A 24,170-nucleotide genomic window follows, 5' to 3' on the forward strand; every position below is an offset into this window, starting at 1 on the left:
CATGCATGAAAATACACAATTACGCCCTCAATGGGCCAAATTACCAAAATGCCCCTATAAAAAATGTGGACCCACATGCATGCATTTAAGACCATATTATAATATAATTCACATAAACATGCACGTAATCATTCAATGGCATAATAAATTAATTATGGCCCTCCCGGCCTACTAATCCAACCATTAAACCGTATTAGGGATTTTAGGGCATTACAATTATCCCATCCTTACAGAAATTTCTTCCTCGAAATTTATCTGAACAGCTCGGGATACTAATTCTGTATATCTAACTCCAGCTCCCAGGTCACTTCCTCGACCTTGTTGTTCCTCCACAATACCTTAACCAAAGGTATCGTCTTATTCCTAAGGACCTTGTCCTTTCTATCAAGTATCTAGACTGGCTATTCCTCAAAGGAGAGATCTGCCTCAAGCTCCAGATCTTCATAGCTCAAAACATGAGTCACATCAGATACATACCTCCGAAGAGTTAAAACGTGAAATACGTTATGCACGACTGACAATCCTGGAGGTAAGGCCAACCTGTAAGCCACCTGACCAATCCTCTCTAGGATCTCAAATGGACCTACAAATCTAGGGCTCAGCTTGCCCTTCTTCCCAAGTCTTCTCACCCCTTTCCATGGTGAGACTCTAAGGAAAACATAGTCTCCCACCTGGAACTTCACGTTCCTACGCTTGGGATCTGCATAGCTCTTCTATCTACTCTGAGAAGCGAGCATCCGAGCTCTAATCTTCTCAATGGCCTCACTGGTCCTCTGCACTGCCTCAGGACCCAAGTATCTCCTTTCACCTGTCTCATCCCAATGAATGGGAGATCTACATTTCCTACCATGCAGCATCTCATAAGGTGCAACCCCAATGGTAGACTGATAACTGTTGTTGTAGGAAAACTCTATCAAAGGTAGATACTTACTCCAGGATCCACCAAAGTCCAGCACACATGCTCGCAGCATGTCTTCCATTATCTGGATCGTCCTCTCAGATTGTCCATCTGTCTGAGGATGATAAGCAGTGATGAACTTCAACTGTGTCCCCATGGCCTTCTATAAACTCCCCCAGAACTTGGAGGTAAAAGTGGGGTCACGATCTGACACGATCGACCTCAACGCTCCATGAAGGCGCACGATCTCTCTCACATAGAGATCTGCATAGTGGTCAACTGTATAAGTAGTCCTCACTGGCAAGAAGTGAGCTGACTTGGTGTAGCGGTCCACTATAACCCAAATAGAATCATGTTGACCAACAGTCCTGGGTAAACCTACCACAAAATCCATCGTGATGTCCTCCCATTTCAACTCTGGGATATCCAGAGGCTGCAATAACCCTGCCAGCCTCTGATGCTCAGCCTTGACCTGTTGACATGTCAAGCACTTAGCCACATACTCCACTACATCCTTCTTCATCCCAGGCCACCAATACAACGATCTCACATCCTGATACATCTTCGTGGTGCCTGGATGCAAAGAATAAGGTGTAGTATGAGATTCATCCAGAATCTCTCGCCTCAATGCAGTGTCTAATGGAACACATATCCGACCCTTGTATCTCAACAAGCCTGAATCAGACACTGTATAATCTCTAGATGCTCCAGCCAAAAAATCCTCTCTGATTTTGAATAGTTGTGGATCACCCAACTGACCCTCCTTAATTCTCTCCAACAGTGTAGACTATAGCGTAATATGGGCCAACTGGCCTATCAGCAACTCTATACCAGCTCTGGTCATATCATCTGCTAATTCTTTGGCTATCAGTCTCGCACTACAAATATGCCCCAGACCCTTCTGGCTTAAAGCATCAGCTACCACGCTGGCTTTTCCTGGATGATACAAAATCTCACAGTCATAATCTTTTACTAACTCCAGCCAACGCCTTTGTCTCATATTCAAATCTTTTGGCGTGAAGAAGTATTTCAGGCTCTTGTGGTCTATGTAGATCTCACACTTTTCCCCATAAAGGTAATGCCTCCATACCTTTAAAGTAAAGACCACAGCCGCCAACTCTAAATCATGAGTAGGATATCTATGTTCATACTCCTTCAACTGACGTGAGGCATAAGCAATTACCTTCCCTGATTGCATCATAACACAGCCCAAACATTGATGTGAAGCATCACAATAAATCAAAAACTTCTCCTGATCTGTTGGAAGACTCAGAACTAGAGCTATAATCAATCTCTGCTTCAATTCTTGGAAGTTGTTCTCACACCTGTCTGACCACACAAATTTCTGATTCTTGCGTGTCAGCTCAGTCAATGAAGTAGAAATCTTTGAGAACCCTTCCACGAAATGCCTATAATAACCTACCAATCCAAGGAAACTTCTAACCTCAGAAGCATTCTTTGGCCTTGGCCAATCTCTGACTGCCTCGATCTTTGCTGGATCTACCTTAATTCCCTCCTTACTGAAAATGTCCCCAAGAAAAGATACCTGAGATAACCAAAACTCACATTTCTTGAACTTTGCAAACAGTCTATGCTCCCTCGGTCTTTGTAAAACCAATCTCAGATGCTGCTCATGCTTTGACTCTGACTGAGAATAAACCAGGATATCATCAATGAAGACGATCACAAACTGATCCAGATAATCCTTGAACACTTTGTTCATCAGATCCATAAAAGCAGCTGGGGCATTAGTCAATCCAAAATACATTACTAAGAACTCATAATGCCCATACCTGGTGCGAAAAGCAGTCTTCGGTATGTCTTCACTACACCAAATACCCCTTAGCTTAACACAAAAATATAATAGTCCTGAAAAAGTATTATTATATACATATATGTGATAAAATAAAAAAAAATGGCGCTAATTTATTTTGGTGCCCGCCTATAACTTGTTATATTTTTTTCCCCTTTTTTCCTAGCCCGCCTATAACTCTCCTGTTTTCTTCTTCGCACCCATCTGCGCCTCTCCACAGAGCAAGCCAAGCTGGACTCTTTTGGGTCCCTGGAAGGGGTTTTGAGGTTAGGGGACTTGATGATGGGGGATGAGGACTGGTAGCGGTGGCTTGTGCCAGTTTCCAAGAGGCGCATAAAGCCAGAAGGTATTTGGTTATTTAGGGTTGTTGAGAAAGAAGAATAGAAAAGAGAAAGAGTAAGAGAAAGCTTTGTACACAGTCAACAATGGCGTTGGTAGATCTGAGAATCTTACGTTTGGTCTCTCTCTCCCATTTCTCGACATCTCCATCTCTCTCTCACATTTCTCCCATTGCTCCTCAATTTCTAGCAATCACTATCTCAATTTCAAGCTCTCATCGGCATGGGTATGTACTTCTTCATCTTTATTTATCCATCTTCACTCATCTATTTCTACAACTATAACCCTAATCCTCACTTTAAGTACCATTTTTCTTTCAATTTCTCTTTCTGTTTTTTCATGACTGATCAATGATTCATCATTAATGTTCTCTTTGTTAATTTTATTATTGCAACCATGATAATAGTGATCTTTGTTTCTATGTTTAAATATGGTGCGTTTTGGAATATAAATGAATGTTTGTATGTAGGCTAAACTTGTATGTATAGAGTGTATTTGTGTTATTTGATGTTTGTGTCAATTTATCTGTAAATTTTGTTTAGTTTGACTGCTTAAATTGGTCTTGTTATATAAAAATAAGCTTTGCTAAACCTATGCATAATAACTATTTGATGGAATGCTTCAGTGAGATATATGATTAAAATGATAAGTCCTGAAGTAACATCAAAGAAGGCAACTTGTCGTTTATTACATTGTCGTTTTCAGATCCCTAAAGCTAATTATATTTACTAAATATATTTACAGGTATCGATAAGTCCTGAAGTAACATCAAAGAAGGTAAACCGTGACTTTATCAAACAGCTGGATACTCTCTACCGTGCCTCTCATTTGGCTAATCTGAGAGTTGCTTATGATGGCGGGAAGTCTATCTACACTGCTGGGGAGTTGCCATTTTCCTCCAAAGAATTTATTATAAAGTTGTCTGACAATGATAGAGAAACTGGAAGCTCTAGTACCAGGAGGTATTATATACTACATTAAGTTTGACATTTTGAGTAATACTATTTTCATTTTTATGTACTCTATTCTGATTTGATATTTTTTCCCTTAATTAGCCGTAGGGAACGTGAATTTAAGGTGACCATCAAGTTTGCTTCGAAGCCAGACTTACATCATCTGCGACAGTTTTTACAGAGCAGGCAACTTGATGCTCCTCAAGAGACAATCCAAGCACTGGATGTTGCTCTCAGAGGAGATCCATGGGATAAGTAATTCAATACTGCCTTCAGGCTTTAGAACAAAATGCTATTCTTTATAAAATTTTCTTACTGCTTTACTATTTTTTTTCATCTGAAAATTCAGTGCCTGGTAGTTTATTTTGGTTTGTATATGTTATGCAACTTGATAATAATCTACTATGTATATTGTTAAAAGTGCTGAGTTTTTTTTAGTCGATGGCTTGAGTGTATGTATATCTTTAACTGTAGGTATACTGTTGTTGGGAGGTCGTTTTTTCACTGCACACTGGGGCGTCCTGGTGAGCTTGCAGATGGCATAATCTATTAGAAAGGGTACTATCAAAGTTTGAGGCCAATTCAGTTGGGGCTTTCTCTTAACATTGGTATTGCCTTTAGCTAGTTTACTCTTCTGCTTATATTGATACAAGGCACCATATGGTGCACCACCTGATGGCGTAAGGTCGTCGTTTGTGCAATTTAATGTCGGTTCACACATAATCTAGTAAGATGCTAAAATCTAATATGGAAGATGTTATGTGATGCCCTACAACAATTTTTGTTATCTAGATGGTTTTTACCAAGTGGACTGACGTTTCTTTTTCTGAACTACCTTATCCAATTGTTGTAGATGTTTCAGCAAGGGCTTTTTATGAAACTATAAAGGTATATGATTTCGTTTTCAAAAACTTTAATGTGAGAGACGATCTAAGGCCATTGCATGATCAAGTCCAGCTCCAAGTTCTTACATATTACTAAGTTGGATATCGATGATTTTCTTATCTATTATTAACATTATTAAAAGAAATTTATATCTATTTTTACTGCTGCAGCTAAAGAAAAATTTGAAAGGGGTTAAAGTAGCATGCAGTCATTTGCAGAATACAAGGACTTATAAGATTACTGGGATATCGATAGAGCCACTGAACAAATTAATGTGAGTGTGCATATGTCATGACCTTAACTATTCCATGTTGGTATGTGCTATGTGCTGCTATTTGATTTTAATAATTTGGGAAGATTTTTCTTGGTGGTATTTAAACTTCTCTACCTGTACTTTCAAATTGTTTTACTAACATGTTTATATTTTATTTTAGGTTTACTCTTGATGATAAGATGACACAGATTTCAGTTGCTGCTTACTTTCAAGACAAGTACAAAATCAAACTCAGATATGTGACATGGCCTGCTCTGCAAGCATGAAATGCAGCAAAGCCTATTTACTTACCCATGGAGGTTCCCATCATAGTTTCAATAACATTTTTTTTTTGTGTGCTAAGTTCTATTGGACAGCAGCTATTTTCATGATTATATTTCTAAATGTTGTATCTGTTATAGGTTTGTACAATTGTTGAGGGGCAAAGATACTCTAAGAAACTCAATGAAAGGCAAGTAACCAATCTATTAAGGGCAACCTGTCAAAGACCAAATGACAGGGAAGAAAGCATTTGGCGAATTGTTAAGCAGAACAAATACAGTGATCAGGAACTTGCTCAGGATTTTGGAATTAGTGTTGCAAACAATTTGACAATGGTTGATGCTCGAGTTTTGCCTCCACCAGTGGTATTTTCTAATATGTGCTTACTTTTGCGTTTGACGAGTGAGTTCTACTCTTTCAATTGGAACTAATTCTATTATTTTTCTTCATGAAGCTTTTATACAGAGGTACTGGGAGGGAGGCTACTGAGCATTCTCGATTTGGGCAATGGAATATGTCCAATAAAGTAAGTAAATGATCTTTATAACTCCATTTTGTTATGATGTATATGAAGAGGTATGATTCATTGACTTTTTTTTTTTTTTTGGGTTATGATAGAAAATGATCAATGGAGGCCAAGTTCAGTTTTGGACATGTGTGAACTTCTCGCGTATCAATTCAGATATTCATGATCGCTTTTGTTCAGAATTGGTCAGTACTTGCCTCAATAGGGGAATGGTATGGTTACCGGATCTTTCTGTCTCATCTCTTTTACTGTGACATTGCATTGACTGTTTATAATTGACATTTTTTATCATTTTGGATACTTGGAAGGCCTTCCAAACTAGACCAGTAATTCCCTGCAGCGCTTGGCCAGCTAACCAAATTGAGAGGGCTTTGAGATTTGTTCATGAGCAATGCAAGAAGATACTTATCAACAAACAACTACAGTTGTTAATAGTTATCTTGCCTGATTCTGGTGGTTCATATGGTGAGCGACTTGGCCAAGACTTGTAACTATGAAGTTTGAAATGCCATTATAACATTTTGTTTTAGCTAAAAAACGTTACATGCCTGTTCCAGGGATGATTAAATGAATTTTTGAAACTGAGCTTGGAATTGTTTCACAATGCTGTGAGCCTAAATGGGCAGTGAAGCTCAACAGACAGTATTTGGAGAATCTATCCCTAAAGATTAATAGCAAGGTTCATTTACCTGAATTTTGGTTTGATTTATTATTTGTTGTTGGAGCTGGTGTTGTTGTGTTGTTTATTTCTTTGTACCTATTTATATTATATAGGTTGGCGGCCATAATACAGTGTTAAGTGATGCTATCCATAGGAAAATTCCTTTTGTGTCTGATTTGCCTACAATAATCTTTGGTGCTGATGTAACACATCCACAGCCCGGAGAGGATTCTGGCCCTTCAATAGCAGCCGTAAGTAATTACTAATTAATAATCTTTTTGCTCCATTGTTTAGTTTAATTGATAACATCTCAATTGTTTTACTTGAATCAGGTGGTTGCTTCGATGGATTGGCCAGAGGTGACCAAGTATAGAGCATTGGTCTCCGCACAGAAGCACCGGGAGGAGATTATCCTTGATCCTTATAATTCAACTACAGATGATAAAAAGGGCAAAGTCCAAGGAGGAATGATAAGGTGAGTAACCATGTGTACATTCTACTCAACTTTTCAGAATCTTCTCCATATGTTATTCTAACTCCTTTCTTTTTATTTTCCTCCAACTAGGGAACATTTAATTGCTTTCAGAAGATCTACTGGAGCCAAACCTCACCGGATTATATTCTACAGGTTATTTAGCAGACATAGTAAATATTTGGTCTTTTGTCATTACTGCTTAATTAACTCTGTTTTGTGGTCTTTGGCAGATACGAGGTTGTTAGGGTAAAATGGGGGATTTTCTCACTTATGATGTGAGTGAGTTAATAAATCAATAATAAAAAAAAATCTTGTTGCTATCTTGAGGGCCTCAAACATAATTTGTTTTGAAGTTCTTTTTGGTAGTTCTAAGTCCCATTGATTTTACCTTTACCTTAAGATGATATAGCCATTAGCATCTAGATGAATTACTCATGTGTTAGTGTAAATAATAAAAGGACATATTGCCATACAAATACAATTATACTGAAATTGTTTGTTGTGCAAAGTGATGTGTTTATCATTCTATTTTCTAGCTTGCTTATATAAGCTTTGATCTTATGATAGTTTGATGACATTGGGTCTCAAGGCACAAAAGTTATTATCTACAACTTATGGGCTAATGACGATGAGATTGTAGAGTTAGACTTCGATACAGATCCTAAGGTAACTTGTTTTGTCTTTCTTTTTAGTTTCAATATTGTTAAAATTAAAAGAAATATGTTGACACAAAAAGATGGAATGTGTATATATTCAGTCTCCTTTTGAGCCAAACTTCTCTTAGCACTCATAGCTTGCAAATTACTTATCCTTTTTGGTATTCTGCTTAAACACAGTCTTAACTATATTGTATGCATGCTAGAGACAGTGGTATGCTCCCTGAGATGGTTAAAGACAGTGGTTGTCACCAGCTTAAAAAGTTTACATTAGTATATAGAAGAGATAAGAAGATATATTCTTGTTAGTATAAGGTTATCAAAGTTTACCAGCTTAAAAAGACAGTGGTTGTCAAATATGATATGTCATATATTGAATTGAGGCAGAAAGGAGCATAGACTTGTTAGTATAAGGTTATCAATATTGAGTGTTGTTTTGGTTTGGTCATATAGTATCTAATTCTGGTAGAAGAACTTGAAAAAGAGATAGTTTTGAACAATTTGTCTGTAGCAATATTCAACTAGGATTGGGATGAAAATAAGTTTATGTTTTGTTGTTGAGTTGTGTATTTTGTTTGAGTGATCTTGAGAACTTAGAGAGAATGAGATTATTAATTAGTATGTGTATCTTAGATTATAGTTTCCTCCTCTTTCTCTTAGATGATCATTGCTCTGACTTTCTCATCCAAATTTTCAACTTCTAGAACTACATGGATTCATCATGGTAAAATTCTGGTTTTGGTTGTGTTCTTGTTTTTTCATCATGGTAAAATTCTGGTTTTGGTTGTGTTCAAATTCTAGAACTACATGGAATGGAAGCCTTGTTTTTTCTTTTCTTTCTAAAATGGGAAAACTCTTTTTGGACTGTTTATGATGCTGTGTTCTTTTCTTTCTAAACTGGAAGTCTTGTTTTTTATGGATTTTTTATGATGCTTTGTCAAGTACACCCCAGAATCCCTTTTTCCTTTTCGAACTGTTGTAGGCCATGATGATGAACATTTAAGGTCTGAGGTGCATAGGCATTTGACAAAGTAGCAACATCATCAGCATTGTGTGTTTCAGTGCAACTGTTTAATGTAAAAAGCATGAAAATTATTATTATGAAAATCATGACCAGTGTCTGAGAAAAAGATCCCATGTTTTCATTCAACCAAGAAAAATAAAAATCATCAAAGCACCAATTAAATATTCAACTTATAAATCTGCCACTTTTATTTTTCTTTATTCTTTCTTTCTTTTTGGTCCATTATTTTCCTTCCTTAGTAAAACTTATTTGGCTGGTATAGGTGAAAGAGAGAGATAGTTAGGTCCATCCTTACCAAACAAAAACTAGATGTTGGGTCCTAATAGATATTTGGTCATTACAATGTCTCTATTATACAAATATTTAAATGTATGTTATATAAAAGTGTAGTACTTGACACTTGTATAAATGAAAATGAATTAAATAATAATAATAATACAATCCTAAAAGGAAACTGAAATTAATTATTATTGATAGAGCTATAGTAGTGCAGTTGATAACTTGATATTTAGTACATGACATTTTAGTAGTCAAACTCCATAGGCGTTGAACTAATGATGATATATATTTGATAAATTGTAGTGAAAATCAAACATTATTATAAGTACCTTCTCATAGATACATCTCTTTTAATATGCTTTCTTAGTTTGAAATTATCAAGATCAATAGCTAGAGATACACTATATTGATTTTTCTTAATATTTTATTTTGTAAATATAAGATTGTTCATATCTTTAAAAAATTTCTTACATATATAGATACATCTCTCCTAATATGCTTCAGCCCCATGTATTATTTCATATGGAAATAGACAAGGCTTATTATATATACTGTTGTAAACACAACCTCAAAACAAGAACATAAACACACCATAAACCAGAAAACAATTGATTAATAATCAATCTTAAAGACAAAATTGGTTTAATCAAGGAATCAAATCAAAACAGAAATGAAACATAAAGAGGAACACAAACACAAATACATACGTGGTTCGAATGAGTGTTGGTTAGACACCACTCTACTCCACGGCCAAAACCAGCCCCAAGGGCTTGACAATCTCTTTAATGATTCTAAGTTTCAATCTATACAACAATGGAGTCTAGCTCCAAGCTTCTCTCATAACAGTAGTACAAGATATCTCTAGGCTCTCTAAAACTCACTCCCAATATTACAATGTATGTAAAAACTAAATTGGATTAAATGATAGAAGAGGAGCCTTATATATACATGTGATGTAAGTGACTAAAATCCCCTCCAAGGCCCAAGCACCAACTGTCATAACTGAATTTTCAAAATAAATTCATTTCCAATTTGTTTTATGTTCAAATAAATTCAAATTTTATTCTTTTTCATGTCATTAAAAGTTTTACATCACTGTCTTTTTCTTTATAATTTCATTTTAGCCAAATAAGAAGATTTAACTCCATCTCTATTTCGTTTCTCTATCTGATGTTATTCTAATAAATTTTTGCTATATATTGTCATTGCCTATTTAATTTTATTTATTTAATGCTGAGTTTTTTTTTCTCTTTAGTTGAAACTTTTCTAGTTGGCTGCCTTCAAAAGAAGAGGCAAAATACTTGGTGTGCAAGTAATTTTTTACGGGAGACTCTTATTTTTGTTTGCAAGAGGTATTCCTTTTACCTTGGTTTTATATTATTGAAATATTAGAGGAGTTTGAATATCTTAAATATTCATCCATAGTGAAGTAGGTTATGAGATTATTATTGTGTGCTGCGGTGATAACGGAAGGTTGAGACCTTGTGTGTCTTAGTGAAGTAGGATCTGAGAAATTTGTGTGCTGTGGCGAGATAAGGAAGAAAACATGTATGTTGTTTGTCTATATGCTTGTTAAGGTAGCTTTCATTTCCAATCGATTTTATATATGTAGGTCACTTAATGTCAAAGAACAGTCAATAATTGAAAATACCACTACAAGAATACCAACCAAAAATAGAACCTCCACTCCTTGATATTAAAAACCCAATAACTAAACACAGAAAGAGAGAGTGCTTTGAGTACTAATAAGATATAAGGAAGGCCATGCACTTTAAATTATTGGAAAACTAGCATTGTTAATACTTATAAAAAAAGGCCATGCCTAAGAGCAGCTTCCTACAGAGAGCCCCCACTAGAAGAAGAGCAAAAATTCCTCAACACCTTCAAACTATCTGCATTGTCAAATATCCTAGTAGTAAAATCTATAAGAATAGCAATTAGAGATTGTGTTATTGAAATAGAAAGAGAAATATCTAAGTGTAAAAATATAATTCTACTCACTCAATTCCTCATTCCTCTACCCGACTAGGTTGGCTATATGTACCCTTTTAAACTGCCCCAAACCCAGTGCTAACAATGCTCCCCTCCCATTAGAGTGCCATATGTCCATACTAACAATTCACTCCTAGCCAACTAGAGTCCTATCATTCTTTCCTTTGATAAATGAGCTTAATTGATTATTTAAATTGGTGCCAGTTTCAAATGCTTCAATCTAGCATTCAAAGAATGGGATTACTTGAAAACAAGTACATTCTATTCTCTATTCCAAAATAGGAGTTGTACTTGTCTTTCTAAACTGCATAGCAATAGCATCAAATAAAAAGTACTAAAATTTCTAAGTCACTTCAGTATAAATCCATGTACATTATCTAATAATAACATCTCAACGTGACTTCACTTTATATAGTTACGATGTGTACAAGAACAAAAGCTTGAGTAACAAACATAATAAAATTAAATAAAAAAGAATAATATACCTGATGTAACCATAATAGTCTTTTCTTGGTCTCCAAGCTATCAAATTTCTATGTTGGATGTTCACTACCACCTCAGATTCTCGTTTTATTGAGAAATAGAATCCTACTTCTCTGTTTACATTGAAAGAGTAGCACCTACAGTTTCCCTTACTTATCTCATACGAATCATATATCAGATAATGATAAAAACTAGACCTGTTAATTTTCCAAGTGTTTCTGAATAGAAATTGGGTTATTATTTAATGTTTGTCCAATTTTTTTTTATTAACTAATTCTTAGTGCAATATAACATCAGCCAATACCTACAACGTATATACTCCACACCATTGTACTTTCTTATTCATTATTTAAATATCAACTTAATAATTGAGGATGTCCCTTTTCAACTTTTATTTAAAATGAGTGCAATATAACTCACAATGCAATATAAAGGTCTCTCCTCTTAGCCATCACAAACAAAAGTAAACTCAAAAAAAGATTCTTCACAAAATAATGGCATGATCGATAAAAGATTTTACTAGAATTTAGAAGTTTTTTTTTAATCTAGAATCCATAGAAAACAGTCAATGCTTGTCTAAAATATGTTCAATGTACACTTTATCAATGACTTAGTAAGCCTAACAATAATAGCAAACTAAAAATAGCACCCTTATTTCATAGGATAGGATCAAGCACAACAGAGTAAGATTGGTTAAGAAAACATATAGCTTGGTCAGAGTTGTAATCTTCAACAACAATTTTGTTAGCACACACTTTATTTCAAAAAAATTCTATCCATGTGGGCAAGTTTCTTGGTTCAAATCCCTTAGAGTGTGAGTTGAGTGTTGTTTTATTTGAGATTCATGCCTTGACACATCACACTAATAAAAGGACAACCATAGAAAAAGTTCTCCAATATGCTTTTATTTTATTTTTTACGAAAAAGGATAACAAGGTGTTGATCCATTTTCATACTTTTTGATATTTTAAACAATCCAAAAAATATGACCGAGTGTAAAGACCAGAAATTAAAATGGTTTTCCAAATGTTGAATCATAAGCTCCATCCACAAAGGGATAAATTACCAAGTCTTTTACGCTGTTGGATTTTCACTTCTCAAATCCCTCTATTTTAGTTATAGATAGTAGATATAAATATTAGGGCAGACAGAGCAACAATTAAATCCCAAAAACCTCACGAAAAAGGCTGTAATTAATATATATACTCTTGTCATTTTCATAAAGATTATAACACAGGGAGCTCAATCTCTATTGTAGAAATTAAACCAATTAGTAAAGTCACTATAGAGCCCTTGGAAACACAATGGCCAAAAGTTGGACAAGCAGCTAGCAAACTTAACAAAATTATAGTAAAGGCCAATACAACAAATAAAACAAAAAAAATTGACAAATAAGACACAACACACAAACGGAGAGCAGAACACCAACACCAAATCAAAGTTTGCTTTCATATTCAAAGACAATAGGTTGAAAGAGCATACATTCTATATATTTAAAAAAAATGATAGCCTAAATCCTATATCAAGTGAAAACACAGCAAAACAAACTTCAGTAAATATACGATCTTGTGTTTGGTAAGATATTCAATTCACTATCAGGAAAAAAAGATATTGAATTTATTTAAGATATGAGAAGATGAACAATGAGAAGCAAACCTGGGAGAAGGAACGTACTACTCTAGAGTTTCTAATTTTTTCCCTTATTTTGTCTATTATGCTTATTTTTTGTGTGGTTATATGACAGGTAGTTGAGAAAAGGTTATGATTTCAGAATAACTGGAGGATGTATTTATGCTCATAATGCATACATTAGTTATACTAATTTATATGCAGGGTTCATTGAATGAGATTCTCCTTGAAGACCCAAAATCTGGAACTACAGACAATGCTCATGAGGATGCCTTGACAAAATTGTTTGGTAACCCAAAATCTGGTCATTTAATCGGACACGGAAGAGGCGTAACAAGGTCGAAGCTAACTGTTGTTAATATGTGTAATAGCAAGATCTCCAAATTAGAAGAAGAGCAGCTGTCAAATATTTTGTGCCGAAAGTAGTAACTTTTCAATATGTTGAATATTTAAGACTACTTGAATACTTTAAGAACATTTTGTTGTTGATGACAGTGTTGAATGTTTTAAACTAATTTGTGGATTGTTAATATAATGTTGAATGTTTTTACTATTTGTTATTTGAAAATCAAGTTCATTTAATGATGCTAGTATATATTAGAAAGCTAATTTTAATTATATAAAAAAAATTAAAATATAATAGAATAAATTAGTGTTATATAAATAAAATATATAATGAGAATTTAAACATATCTAAATATAACAATAATATGAAAATTGTGTTATAATATCTATTACAATAACACTTTTTATGCAAAGTATTGTGTTATGCAAACTTCATTATAGAATACAAATAATGTGTTATACTAAAGTGTAGTATAACACAAAAAATGTGTTATACTAATCGACTATAAATAACATAATTCAACACTTATCTATATATTAAAATAACACAGAAATTGTGTTATCGTTGACAGTACAATGACACATCTGTATAATACTGATAAAGTGTTATGTAAAGTATCCTGACCTACGATAACAAAGTCGGTCTTAACACATCAGAAAGTGTTATCGTATGTTTTGATAACACATTTTCGGTGTTATTAAAAGCATTTTTTTCTTGTAGTGCTTCCTCCTTGACCCTTAACTGATGATAACCAAAACAAAGGTCGATCTTTAAGAATACCTTTTTACCTTGCAACTCATCATACAGATTGTCTATCCTTGGCAAAGGATACTTGTTCTTGATTGTTAACTTATTCAATTCTCTGTAATCAATGCACATCCTCAGAGAACCATCCTTCTTTTTCACAAACAGAACTGGCGCACCCAAGGGTGAGAAAATAGGTCTGATAAAACCCAAATCCAACAAATCTTGCAACTGTACTTTCAATTCTTTTAACTCAGCTGGGGCCATTCTATAAGGTGCTCTAGACACTAGCTCCATCCCTGGTGCCAGTTCTATCACGAACTCAATTTCTCTGTGTGATGGCAACCCTGGCAAATCTTCTGGAAACACATCCAGGAATTCACAAACTAATCTGGTCTCTTCTGGTCTCACTGGCATGACCTGAGTGGTGTCAACCACACTGGCTAAGAATCTAGTGCAACCCCCTTGCAATAGATCTCTAGCCCTCAATACAGAAATCATAGGTATGTGGGGTTCATGCATAGTACCAACAAACACAAAAGGATCCTCACCTTCAGGCTCAAAGGTGACCATCTTCCTCCTGCAGTCAATGGTTGCCCCATACTTCACTAACTAGTCCATACCCAGAATCATGTCGAAGTCAGTCATGACTAACTCTATCAAATCCATTGAAAACTCTCTGCCCTCCACTGTCACTGGCAAAGATCTTACCCATCTCCTGGATACAACTAACTCCCCAGTGGGCAATAAAGTTCCAAACCCCATAGCATAAAAATCACAGGGTCTACACAGTCTATCAATAATTCTACTAGCAACAAAAGAATGTGTAGCACCAGAATCAATCAAAACATTATAAGGGGTTCCAACACTAAGAAGCTGACTTGTAACTACTGAGGGAGAAGCCTCAGCTTCTGCTTGGGTCAACGCGAACACTCGAGCTAGGGCTGAGCTGTCCGCTTTCCTGGGTTCTTCCTTTTTTGCTTTAGGCCAGTCTTTCTTAAAATGACCCACTGCTCTACACAAAAAGTAGTCCTTTGCCCTATACTCTCCCAAATGACGCCTCTTCCATCTAGGGAATTCAGGACGAGTCTTCCAGGCCTCACTACCACTCTGACGGCCCATTGAAATACCACAGGACCGCCTATCAGGTCCTGGAGCTAGGAAGGTGTCAGGAACCTTCCTCTTCTGATTGCTGGGGTTTCCACCCCTACTAGAATCCACAAAAGGAGAACATGTTCTCCTAAACTCCTTTCTGGCTGCATTGTCTTGCCAGATCTTATTCTCTACACTCTCAGCTGTGAGTGCCTTTCAACCACATGTGCATAGGTAGTAACCCCAGCCACAGTGGTAATGCGAACATCTCGGGCTAATCTAGGCTGCAGCCCCTGGAGAAACCTCTCCCTTCTGGTCCCATCAGTGGGCATCAGCTCCATGGCAAACTTTTCTAATCAATCAAACTTCAGGGCATACTTAGTCACTGACAAACTCCCCTGAAGTAACCTTATGAATTCTTCAGCTTTTGCCGCCCTGATGGCATCATTATAATACTTCTCGTTGAACAGAGTATGAAACTCTTCCCAGCTCAAGGCATTGATATTTCTGGTCTGGGATATAACCTCCCACCAAATTCGGGCATCCTCCTTAAACATATACATGGCACAGGCCACCCTCTCATTACCAGTCACCTCATGAAGTCCAGGATGGTGGTAATCATGCTTATCCATTGTTCTGCCTTTGCAGGATCTGCACTGCCCTCAAATACTGGAGGTTGCTGCTTTCTGAACCTTTCATAGAGAGGTTCCCATTTGTTACCAACCTCAGGCAGCTGCTCAGTTGCTGGCACCGATACAGGGGGTGCCTAAGGTACACTGGCTACTGCAGGAACCTGTTGTTTTCTCAGGAGGGGGAGTTCTTCTTCCTGCCTCAATACTGTAGCCTGCATATCATTAAACAATTGCTGCCGATTCTCAGGAGCTGGCTGTGGAATCTGGCTCTGGTCATTCTCTTGACCCTGATTATTATTATGGCCTTGATCACCCTGGCCAGCTGAGGAATCTGTCTATCTTGGCATCATTCTTATCAACTTAAACCTTGCTGAAACAATCAATGCGGCCAGTTAAGCAGTAATAACAAAACCTCTTGCCGCCTCACGGTCCAAGATCAACAGATAATCACCGATTCCACAATCATACAGATATACAAATGGATATATGATTATAGCATTTAGCACTTAACATGTATCAAATAATAATTCACAATGAACAATACTAATGAGTATGTTCTAGCAATATCAGTACTAATTAGCACACTTTTGCTGAAGATGCAGTATTCAAGGCACAACCTTATCAAGGTATCTCATGTAAACAGGTAAAACATTTATACCATATTTAAGCAGTTACATATATAACCACATAAATAGTTACCAAACCATGAGTCGAGCTTGTCTTCAGTGGTGAGTGTACATACGCAGCCAATCTATAGGAACCCTAAACCTTGGCACGCTCTGATACCAAGTTGTAACGCCATGGTTATTCCAAGATCGTTACTGTGAACTTTGAACTATGCTTAACCCGCTAATCGAATTCTTTGGTTATAAACGTGCATCTAGGTGTCATTAATAGGTTAAGGTGAAAAACCAATCAAAAGGAAAGGATATATTTTATATAAACATAAAACTGTTCATGGGCCCATAAAAATGTTTACAAGTTATTTACAATCCAAAATGCTCATTACAATATAAAATTTACAACCCGCCGACCTAAGCGGCAAAAATAGGGTAAACTCCCTAGTTCCTCCGAGAAACTCCTTGGTCGTGGTGGTCAAGCGGCCGCATATGTACACATCACCACCTAAACTCTCCACTCAAGGTTGGGTGAGCTTTTCTTTCCCTTTACCTACACCACATAGCACCCATGAGCCAAAGCCCAGCAAGAAAACTCAATACTGCATGTATATAATATTAAATGATAATCATACAGAGCTTATAACCCTGAACGGATGAGTGAATATCACTTTGTGGTTAAGTTAACCATGAAAGAGAGTATAGCTCTAATCAGATGAGTGATTTAACACTTGAGGTTCTGTTAAACCATAATGAGTGACTGACGAGCAAGGCACTACGGGGCTCAGCACCCACACCCATGTGACAATCCACTTGGACCTTCTAGCTCTGGCTCCAATCAAATGAGTGACTGTTGGGTAAGTCACTTCGGGCTTAACACCCATAGCCATGTGTCAAAGCAGTCACCTGGGCTCTCTGGACCTGGCTCTAAGTGACTAGCCATAGGCTAGACAAGTGCTTTTAGTTTTCATCGAACTTGAGGTCGGTCCGGCATTAATGCTCATTTGAGTCATTCAATGCATATGTCGATTAGATCTAATCTTTTTCGGCTTGCATTAAACACGCTAAGACCGTTCTTGACTTATTATTCAATAACATGTGACCAATGCTCAGTACTACTGCCGAACTTGACTAATGAGTCACAGCTTCACAGTTAATACTGACACCATTGCCAATTCTGACTATTTAGTCAATGCCATGCACAAGTGAGCAAGATTTGCTAAGCATTTGATATACAATCAATGTCCACATTTAAACACTCAACATGCCTCATGAATAACCATGCATGTCACATATGGGATGCAGTTTTCTTACCTCTGGTTCGAGCGAAAACTAATAAAAGAACAACCCTTGAGAACGATCAATCTTTTTAGTTCTTTGACGGTCACCTGGTCATAACCAATTATGGGATTCCATCAATAAAATGAAGAACAAAGGTTCCCGGACCAAAACCTAGCCTCTGGGACATCGAATCCTACTAAACCGGGTAGTAGGAACGATCCCGAGGCCTAAGGTTTGAATCCCCAAGCCAAAAACACACTTTTGGCCAAAATGCCACTAAGGGTCGCGACCCTACCTCACCATGCCGCGGCCCACCTCCTCAACCAGAAGTGGCCACAGAACCATTTCCCCAACACGGGCCGCGGCCCTCCTTCTCCATGCCGCGGCCCAACGGCCCAGCAGCTTCCCCCTTCCTCTTTAATGAGCTTGGGCCGCGGCGCTCCAGAACAGAGTCGCGGCCCCACCTGAAACTCAGCCAAAAACCCTTGTTTTTCCCCTTCAAACTCATTTCAAAACCCCATAAAATCTCTCCCAATATCACAAAGCAAAGCCACCAACTATTACCACAACTTATCTACCATATAAGCATCAAAACCTAAGCTTTACACCAACCAAAACTTCATCAAATTCCCCATTTTAATGATCAAAACTCCAAACCTTAAAACCAGCACAAAACAGGGCAAGGAACTATAAAATGGAACTAAAATCTTGCCTTAAGCTTAGGTTGAATCCTCTTCAATGGCTGAACACTAGCCTAAGACCTCAAGCTTCAATCTCTAAGTTTGAGTCCCCAAACTTGCTTCAAAATTCAAAGGAAGGAGAAGAGAAAGATGATGATCATGAGGGTGATAGAAAAAGCTCTGTTTTGGCTAACCTTCCACAGCCTTCAGCTTAAATATAGCCTAGGTCAAATGACCAAAATACCCCCATACTAAATTCATCCTTTAACAGCCCCCATGGACAAAACCGTCATTTCCCGCCTATCTCGTTAATCATAATTAACACTCTCCAATTCTCGTTATTCTCAAATACTAATAAAATCATATCACATTACCCTTTAATTCCCGATAATGCTCTAATCATCAAATCACCCTGAGACTCACCCCGAGCCCCGAATTCAACCCAGTTATGACCAAACCGATAACTTGTTACTCATAGATCGTCTCATGCCGAATGGCTCGAACAAATCCACATTATTATGTGGTCTCAACAATGATTCACCAACATGCATGAAAATACACAATTACGCCATCAATGGGCCAAATTACCAAAATGCCCCTATAATAAAATGTGGACCCACATGCATACATTTAACATCATATTATAATATAATTCACATAAACATGCACGTAATCATTTAATGGCATAATAAACCAATTATGGCTCTCCCGGCTTACTAATCCAACCATTAAACCGCATTAGGGATTTTAGGGCATTACAAATTAATAACATGTTATGAATGTTCAAAGCATGCAAAGGAATAAAACAAAAAGCTAGAATAAAAGAGAGTTTAGTTTGGCAAGTCCACCTCCAAAACCTAATTAAAATGTTGGTTAAACATGCACTGATAATTCAATTTATATGAATGGTATAGATATTATTAGATAGAGAAAGAGTATATCCCAACCACCAGATGATCTACATAATTTTATAGGTGCCACTCGTAATAGGGGATCAAAATTCAAGCATAGCACACTAATCATTTGTTTTAATTAGTTAAATGCATAATCACCTTAAACAATATTATACAAAGAAAGAAAAAGAAGAATTGCTTAGATACTATAATTCACTTCCAAGCTAATTGTTAGACTCAAAAAATGTCGTAATGGGTGTGAGGTCAAACATACCGTGTAATGATGGACACAAAGTTCTTTAGCCAGCCCAAATAATCATACTTCGGAGAAGCCCGATACGGGGCATTTAAATTAGTAATATCCTTATAAAATGCGGATTTTGCACAGAATAGGAGGTAAGTTCTCCTCGCAGAAGCGGAAGAGAACTTTGTCATTAATGTAACTTTTGAGAGAGGATGAGTAGAGACGGGAAAGTTGGTTACTCATTGATCAATCACATTCCTCCACCCAATCCACGGCTCTTCTCTCAGCTGCTATAAATAGTCAATGTTGAGAACAATAAAGATATTCTAATTTTTCGAATATCGTTACTCTGCTCAAATATACACTCAACTGACTTAAAAAAGTTTTCTTGCAGCTAACCCGAGATGTTTTGTTCATTTCAAATATTCAAAATTCCAGTAAAAAAAGAAGCTAAAGCCACCACAAAAGAAAGATCAATTTCTACAAATACCCAAGCAAATTTTTGGACATCAACACTAATTATAAAAGTTATTTTTTAATGAGATGCATTTTTAATCTATTATATAATTATTAATATAAGCTCGTACCTTCCAAACCACATTAGTATAGTACATTTATATTACATTCTCCACGGATACTTCTGTAATCTTTTTTTCTTTTTTTTTGGACCATCAAAACTTGAAGTTTGGCAACAATTACAATTCTTTTATTAGGAAAAAAAAGAGAAAGTTCCCAATCCTAATAATAATAATAATAATAAACTTCAAATATTGGATATTTTTCTGCCTAGTACTCAACAAGTTTGTTAGTGTTAGACCAAAAGGTTTTTAATGTAAATTCTTCTATTCACAACAACTCCTCAGATTGTCAAAAAAAAAACCTAAATATAATACATAATCTAATTATATAGATATTATACATATTATATATTTATCTCATGATAATCTTTATTTTCTAGATGATGTGTATATTGCTTGTTTATATATTCTATCTTTTGTTATGTTTAAAATTGATGATGTTTGACTCTTTGGTGCTATAGTTATGTGATGAATTGATTATCTGCTAATTAAAAGAATGAATTACCATATATTTTTATAAGGCAATGGTGTAATTTTCATTATAAAATATAACTTTTGTAAACCCAAGAGTCAAGTCAAGACCAAGGTTCAGGGTTGTTAATGAGAGACTCTGAATATTAAACTTGGAGTGGAGAAAAATTAAGTTAGCTAATCCTAAACCTTTGACTATTCAACAATAATTTAGGTAACACTTCTAAAAATTAGGTAACATTGCGTCTCTAATCCACTATCATTTAAATTGCATTACAAAATGGGCATGTGCAGTCACCAATTTGGACTATTTTCTAGTCTAAAACGAGTTAAACTGTCAAATTGCAATTTCAGCCAACTCAACCACAAAAAAAAAAATTGACAAGTCGTACCAATTCTATAGACAAGAATAAATTGTTTTTTTATTAAGAAAAAGATGTGTGAGCTAGTAGGAATGAAGGGTAGTTTTCATGTAAAGAAACCTATTCAATTATTTTTCTTCTGATTTTATAATCCTTTCAAGAATCATGTCTAATATAATATTGAATCCAGTCGGTGAAAGCAATACCAAATTTCATATTGAGAGAGAAATTGTTACGTAAATATCAACAAGAGGAAACTAAAATTTTATAAATCAATTAAGCTGGCCTCCACCAACATTAATTGGGTGTTAAGTTATTGATGAAATTGGAGTATCCAAATTAGGTACCTTTAATACAGCAATTTTTCCAAGCTGTAATGACGTTTTTGTGGATTGCAGCAAAACCCTTTATGAGGACAAACTTCTGGTGCCCAATCGAGCTTTCAAACCACACAATCACAAAACCACACCCATACGAATTAAATTGACCACATCTCATAGCTTTTTCTCTCCACAATCACATCACAGACGAAAAAATCTACCCCAACGAGTGTTATCGACTTCAATGGTATCAACCCAAATTAAATTTCGAAATTGAAGAACATAAAAAAATTTAGACTCTAAAATTTTAAGCAACAAATTTTTTGTGTGGATTTGAGAATTTTTCATTACATGGGGCAAGGACAATGAAAACCCACATGGAATCCCGGAGCCTTTTAAGTTCCAGATTCAAAAATATCCAAGGCAAAAATTCCATTTTCTTTCATACCAAACCGCCATGTTTGAGGTAGGTATATATAGAACATAATGGTAGAGGCTTTCGGAGAAGCTACACACTCTTTTTCTTTCATATCAAACAATCATGTTAAAGTTGTAGAACATAATTAGTGTGAAAATTTTGGAAAACCCATTGGTAAAATAAGAGGAACAACTTGAAAACATGTTTATTGACAAGGAAAATCAAAAAACCCGTACGGATACTCGAAGTTTAAGCAACACGCTCAAATATACAAATCCCATTTTCTTCCGTGCCAAACAACAATGTTTATGATGCAGAACATGGTTAGAATGAAATTTATGGAGAAACCCAATAGGAAGGAACAAACTGAAATCATGTATATTAAATATGAAATCTCCAAGATTTATTAACAGAGGACTCATCACCCTCTTTAGCAAGCTAGCCATATTTACAGAAGAACACAGACATAGAGATAGAGATACAGAGAAGCTAAAATAGAAAAGAAAGAAACACAAATGGAAGATACCTATTAGAAATTACGATTTGAATTCTGCCCATAACTTTACCCTAATTTCTTCTTCTTCTTCTTCCTTTACAATACAAAGACATACAATGGTACAACACGAGTCAATACCTTACAAATTCACATTTACAGAGCAGAAGCCCCAAATAACCAAAACCCATTTTCAAAACCAGAACAGAACTTAACTATTTCCCACATATTACACATTAACCCACCCCATAACAATTTTCTTACTAAGTTATCCTCCACCTTAACCCATAATCAACCCACGAACACGATGAAAAACCCCTTTTTTGATATCTAATTTGTCCCGTATTTTCTCGAAATTTCAGATCTATTCCCCGTTTTCAAAAAACAACGGAAAGAATCAGACTTGAAGCCGAGAGAGATACGTAACTGAGTAAAAGACAGAGAGAGAGAGAGAGAGAGAGAGAAGTGAGAACTTTTTTTCCTTTTTTCCGATCTTCACCTGGTTGAGCTTTATTGTTCCATTTCGTGACATATCATTCGATTCGAAGCAAACGCCTCAGATCTCTGGTGGCAGAATCATCGACGAAAGTCGGAACCTGCTTCATCTTCGAGAACGACGGCAAAGGAAGCGAGCTCGGCGCCGGCGAAAACGCAAAAGCAGATCCAGCGTACACGTCGGTCTTTCCGGCCACAGGGAACTTCAGATTCACAATCCCAACCCTCTTCGGCACCATTTTCGGCTCGGGACCTAACCTCTGAGTTCCACACACGGCCAAACCACCACCAGCTTCCTTCACCAACGGCTCGCTCTTGATCTTCGAATCAAGCGACTCACCACGCCTCAAAATCGTAACCTTATCCATCTTCACCGTCTTGAGATCATCGGAGCTCGACCTCTTCGAGATCGATCTCCTCTGCTCCGGCTTCTCCAATCGGTTCCGGCTAGATCTACCGTTCACGTAACTGTTGCTACCGTTACTATTACCATAATAATTATTATTACCGTTACAAGTCGAGTTAGGGTATCCATAGTTACTCCTCCGGCGAGAAAACGTCGCCGGCGGTGGAACTCTAATCCGGTCAATCAAACAGTCTTGCGGCCTCAACACCTCAGTCGCCATAGCCAAAATTATTTAACTAAATTAATTTTTCTATATAAAAAAAAGAAAAGAAGAACAAAAATCAAAAAAATTTAACGTGAAAACCCTCCTTTGATTTTAACAATGTTTTTTTTTTCCGGTGACCTTTTCTTCCGAGGAAGAAGGAGGAGGAGGTTGATTTTGTTTTTCTAATCGGGTATTTGTGTAATAAACCGGGTCGGATCTGGCATTGTGAGAAACGAAGGGGTTATATATATAGAGAGAAGGAAGAGATGAGAACGTGAAGCGTAGGTGGGGCCCAGGGGAGAGAGAGAAGATAGTGAGGTGTCGTGTAGGAGGGTTTCGCTGCACCGACCTTGTTTTAAATGACGCGTGGGGCGCGTGAGATGGGCCGCCTCGTTTGAAAGGTTGAGAGAGGACAGGTGGCATTGCTGACTGAGTGATGGGAGTGTGTGGGGCCCACGTGAGGTTCCCCTCGGGACCTGAGTGAGTGATGCCCAGGCCCACAACTACTTTCCGTTTACTTTTTAACGGCGAAAAGGGACGGGGACAGGTCGCCGTTTGGTGTCTTCTGTTATAGGTGGATGTCTTAGCTCGGTTTCCGCGAAATGACGATCGTTTTGAGAACTGTTAGTTGTCGTTTTCTTACAGATTATTATCTTTATTCCAGCAAATAATTCAGATGGGACCCAGCCCGACCCAACCAACATTAAATTGTTTTTTTTTTCTTTTTTACAAATGCATTTTTATA

General features: G+C 36.6%; 1 protein-coding gene and 1 pseudogene across 1 annotated transcript; one reads left to right on the forward strand and one right to left on the reverse strand.

Moving 5' to 3' along the window:
• The first annotated feature begins 3,136 nt into the window (after positions 1–3,136).
• Positions 3,137–8,266, forward strand: LOC133815436 (protein argonaute 5-like; annotated as a pseudogene).
• A 13,943-nt stretch (positions 8,267–22,209) lies between these two features.
• On the reverse strand, positions 22,210–23,651 carry LOC133819322 (uncharacterized). Its single transcript, XM_062252527.1, has one exon. It carries the CDS (start codon positions 23,438–23,440, stop codon positions 22,853–22,855), a length of 588 nt encoding a protein of 195 aa, XP_062108511.1. The 5' UTR covers positions 23,441–23,651; the 3' UTR covers positions 22,210–22,852.
• Between the last annotated feature and the right edge of the window lie 519 nt (positions 23,652–24,170).

Source organism: Humulus lupulus, chromosome 2, assembly GCF_963169125.1.
Source record: "Humulus lupulus chromosome 2, drHumLupu1.1, whole genome shotgun sequence".
In the NCBI taxonomy this organism is placed as follows: Eukaryota; Viridiplantae; Streptophyta; class Magnoliopsida; order Rosales; family Cannabaceae; genus Humulus; species Humulus lupulus.

Coding starts and splice junctions, on each gene's coding strand:
- LOC133819322 (XM_062252527.1), bottom strand. CDS start 23,440: ATGGCGACTGAGGTGTTGAGGCCGCAAGACTGTTTGATTGACCGGATT.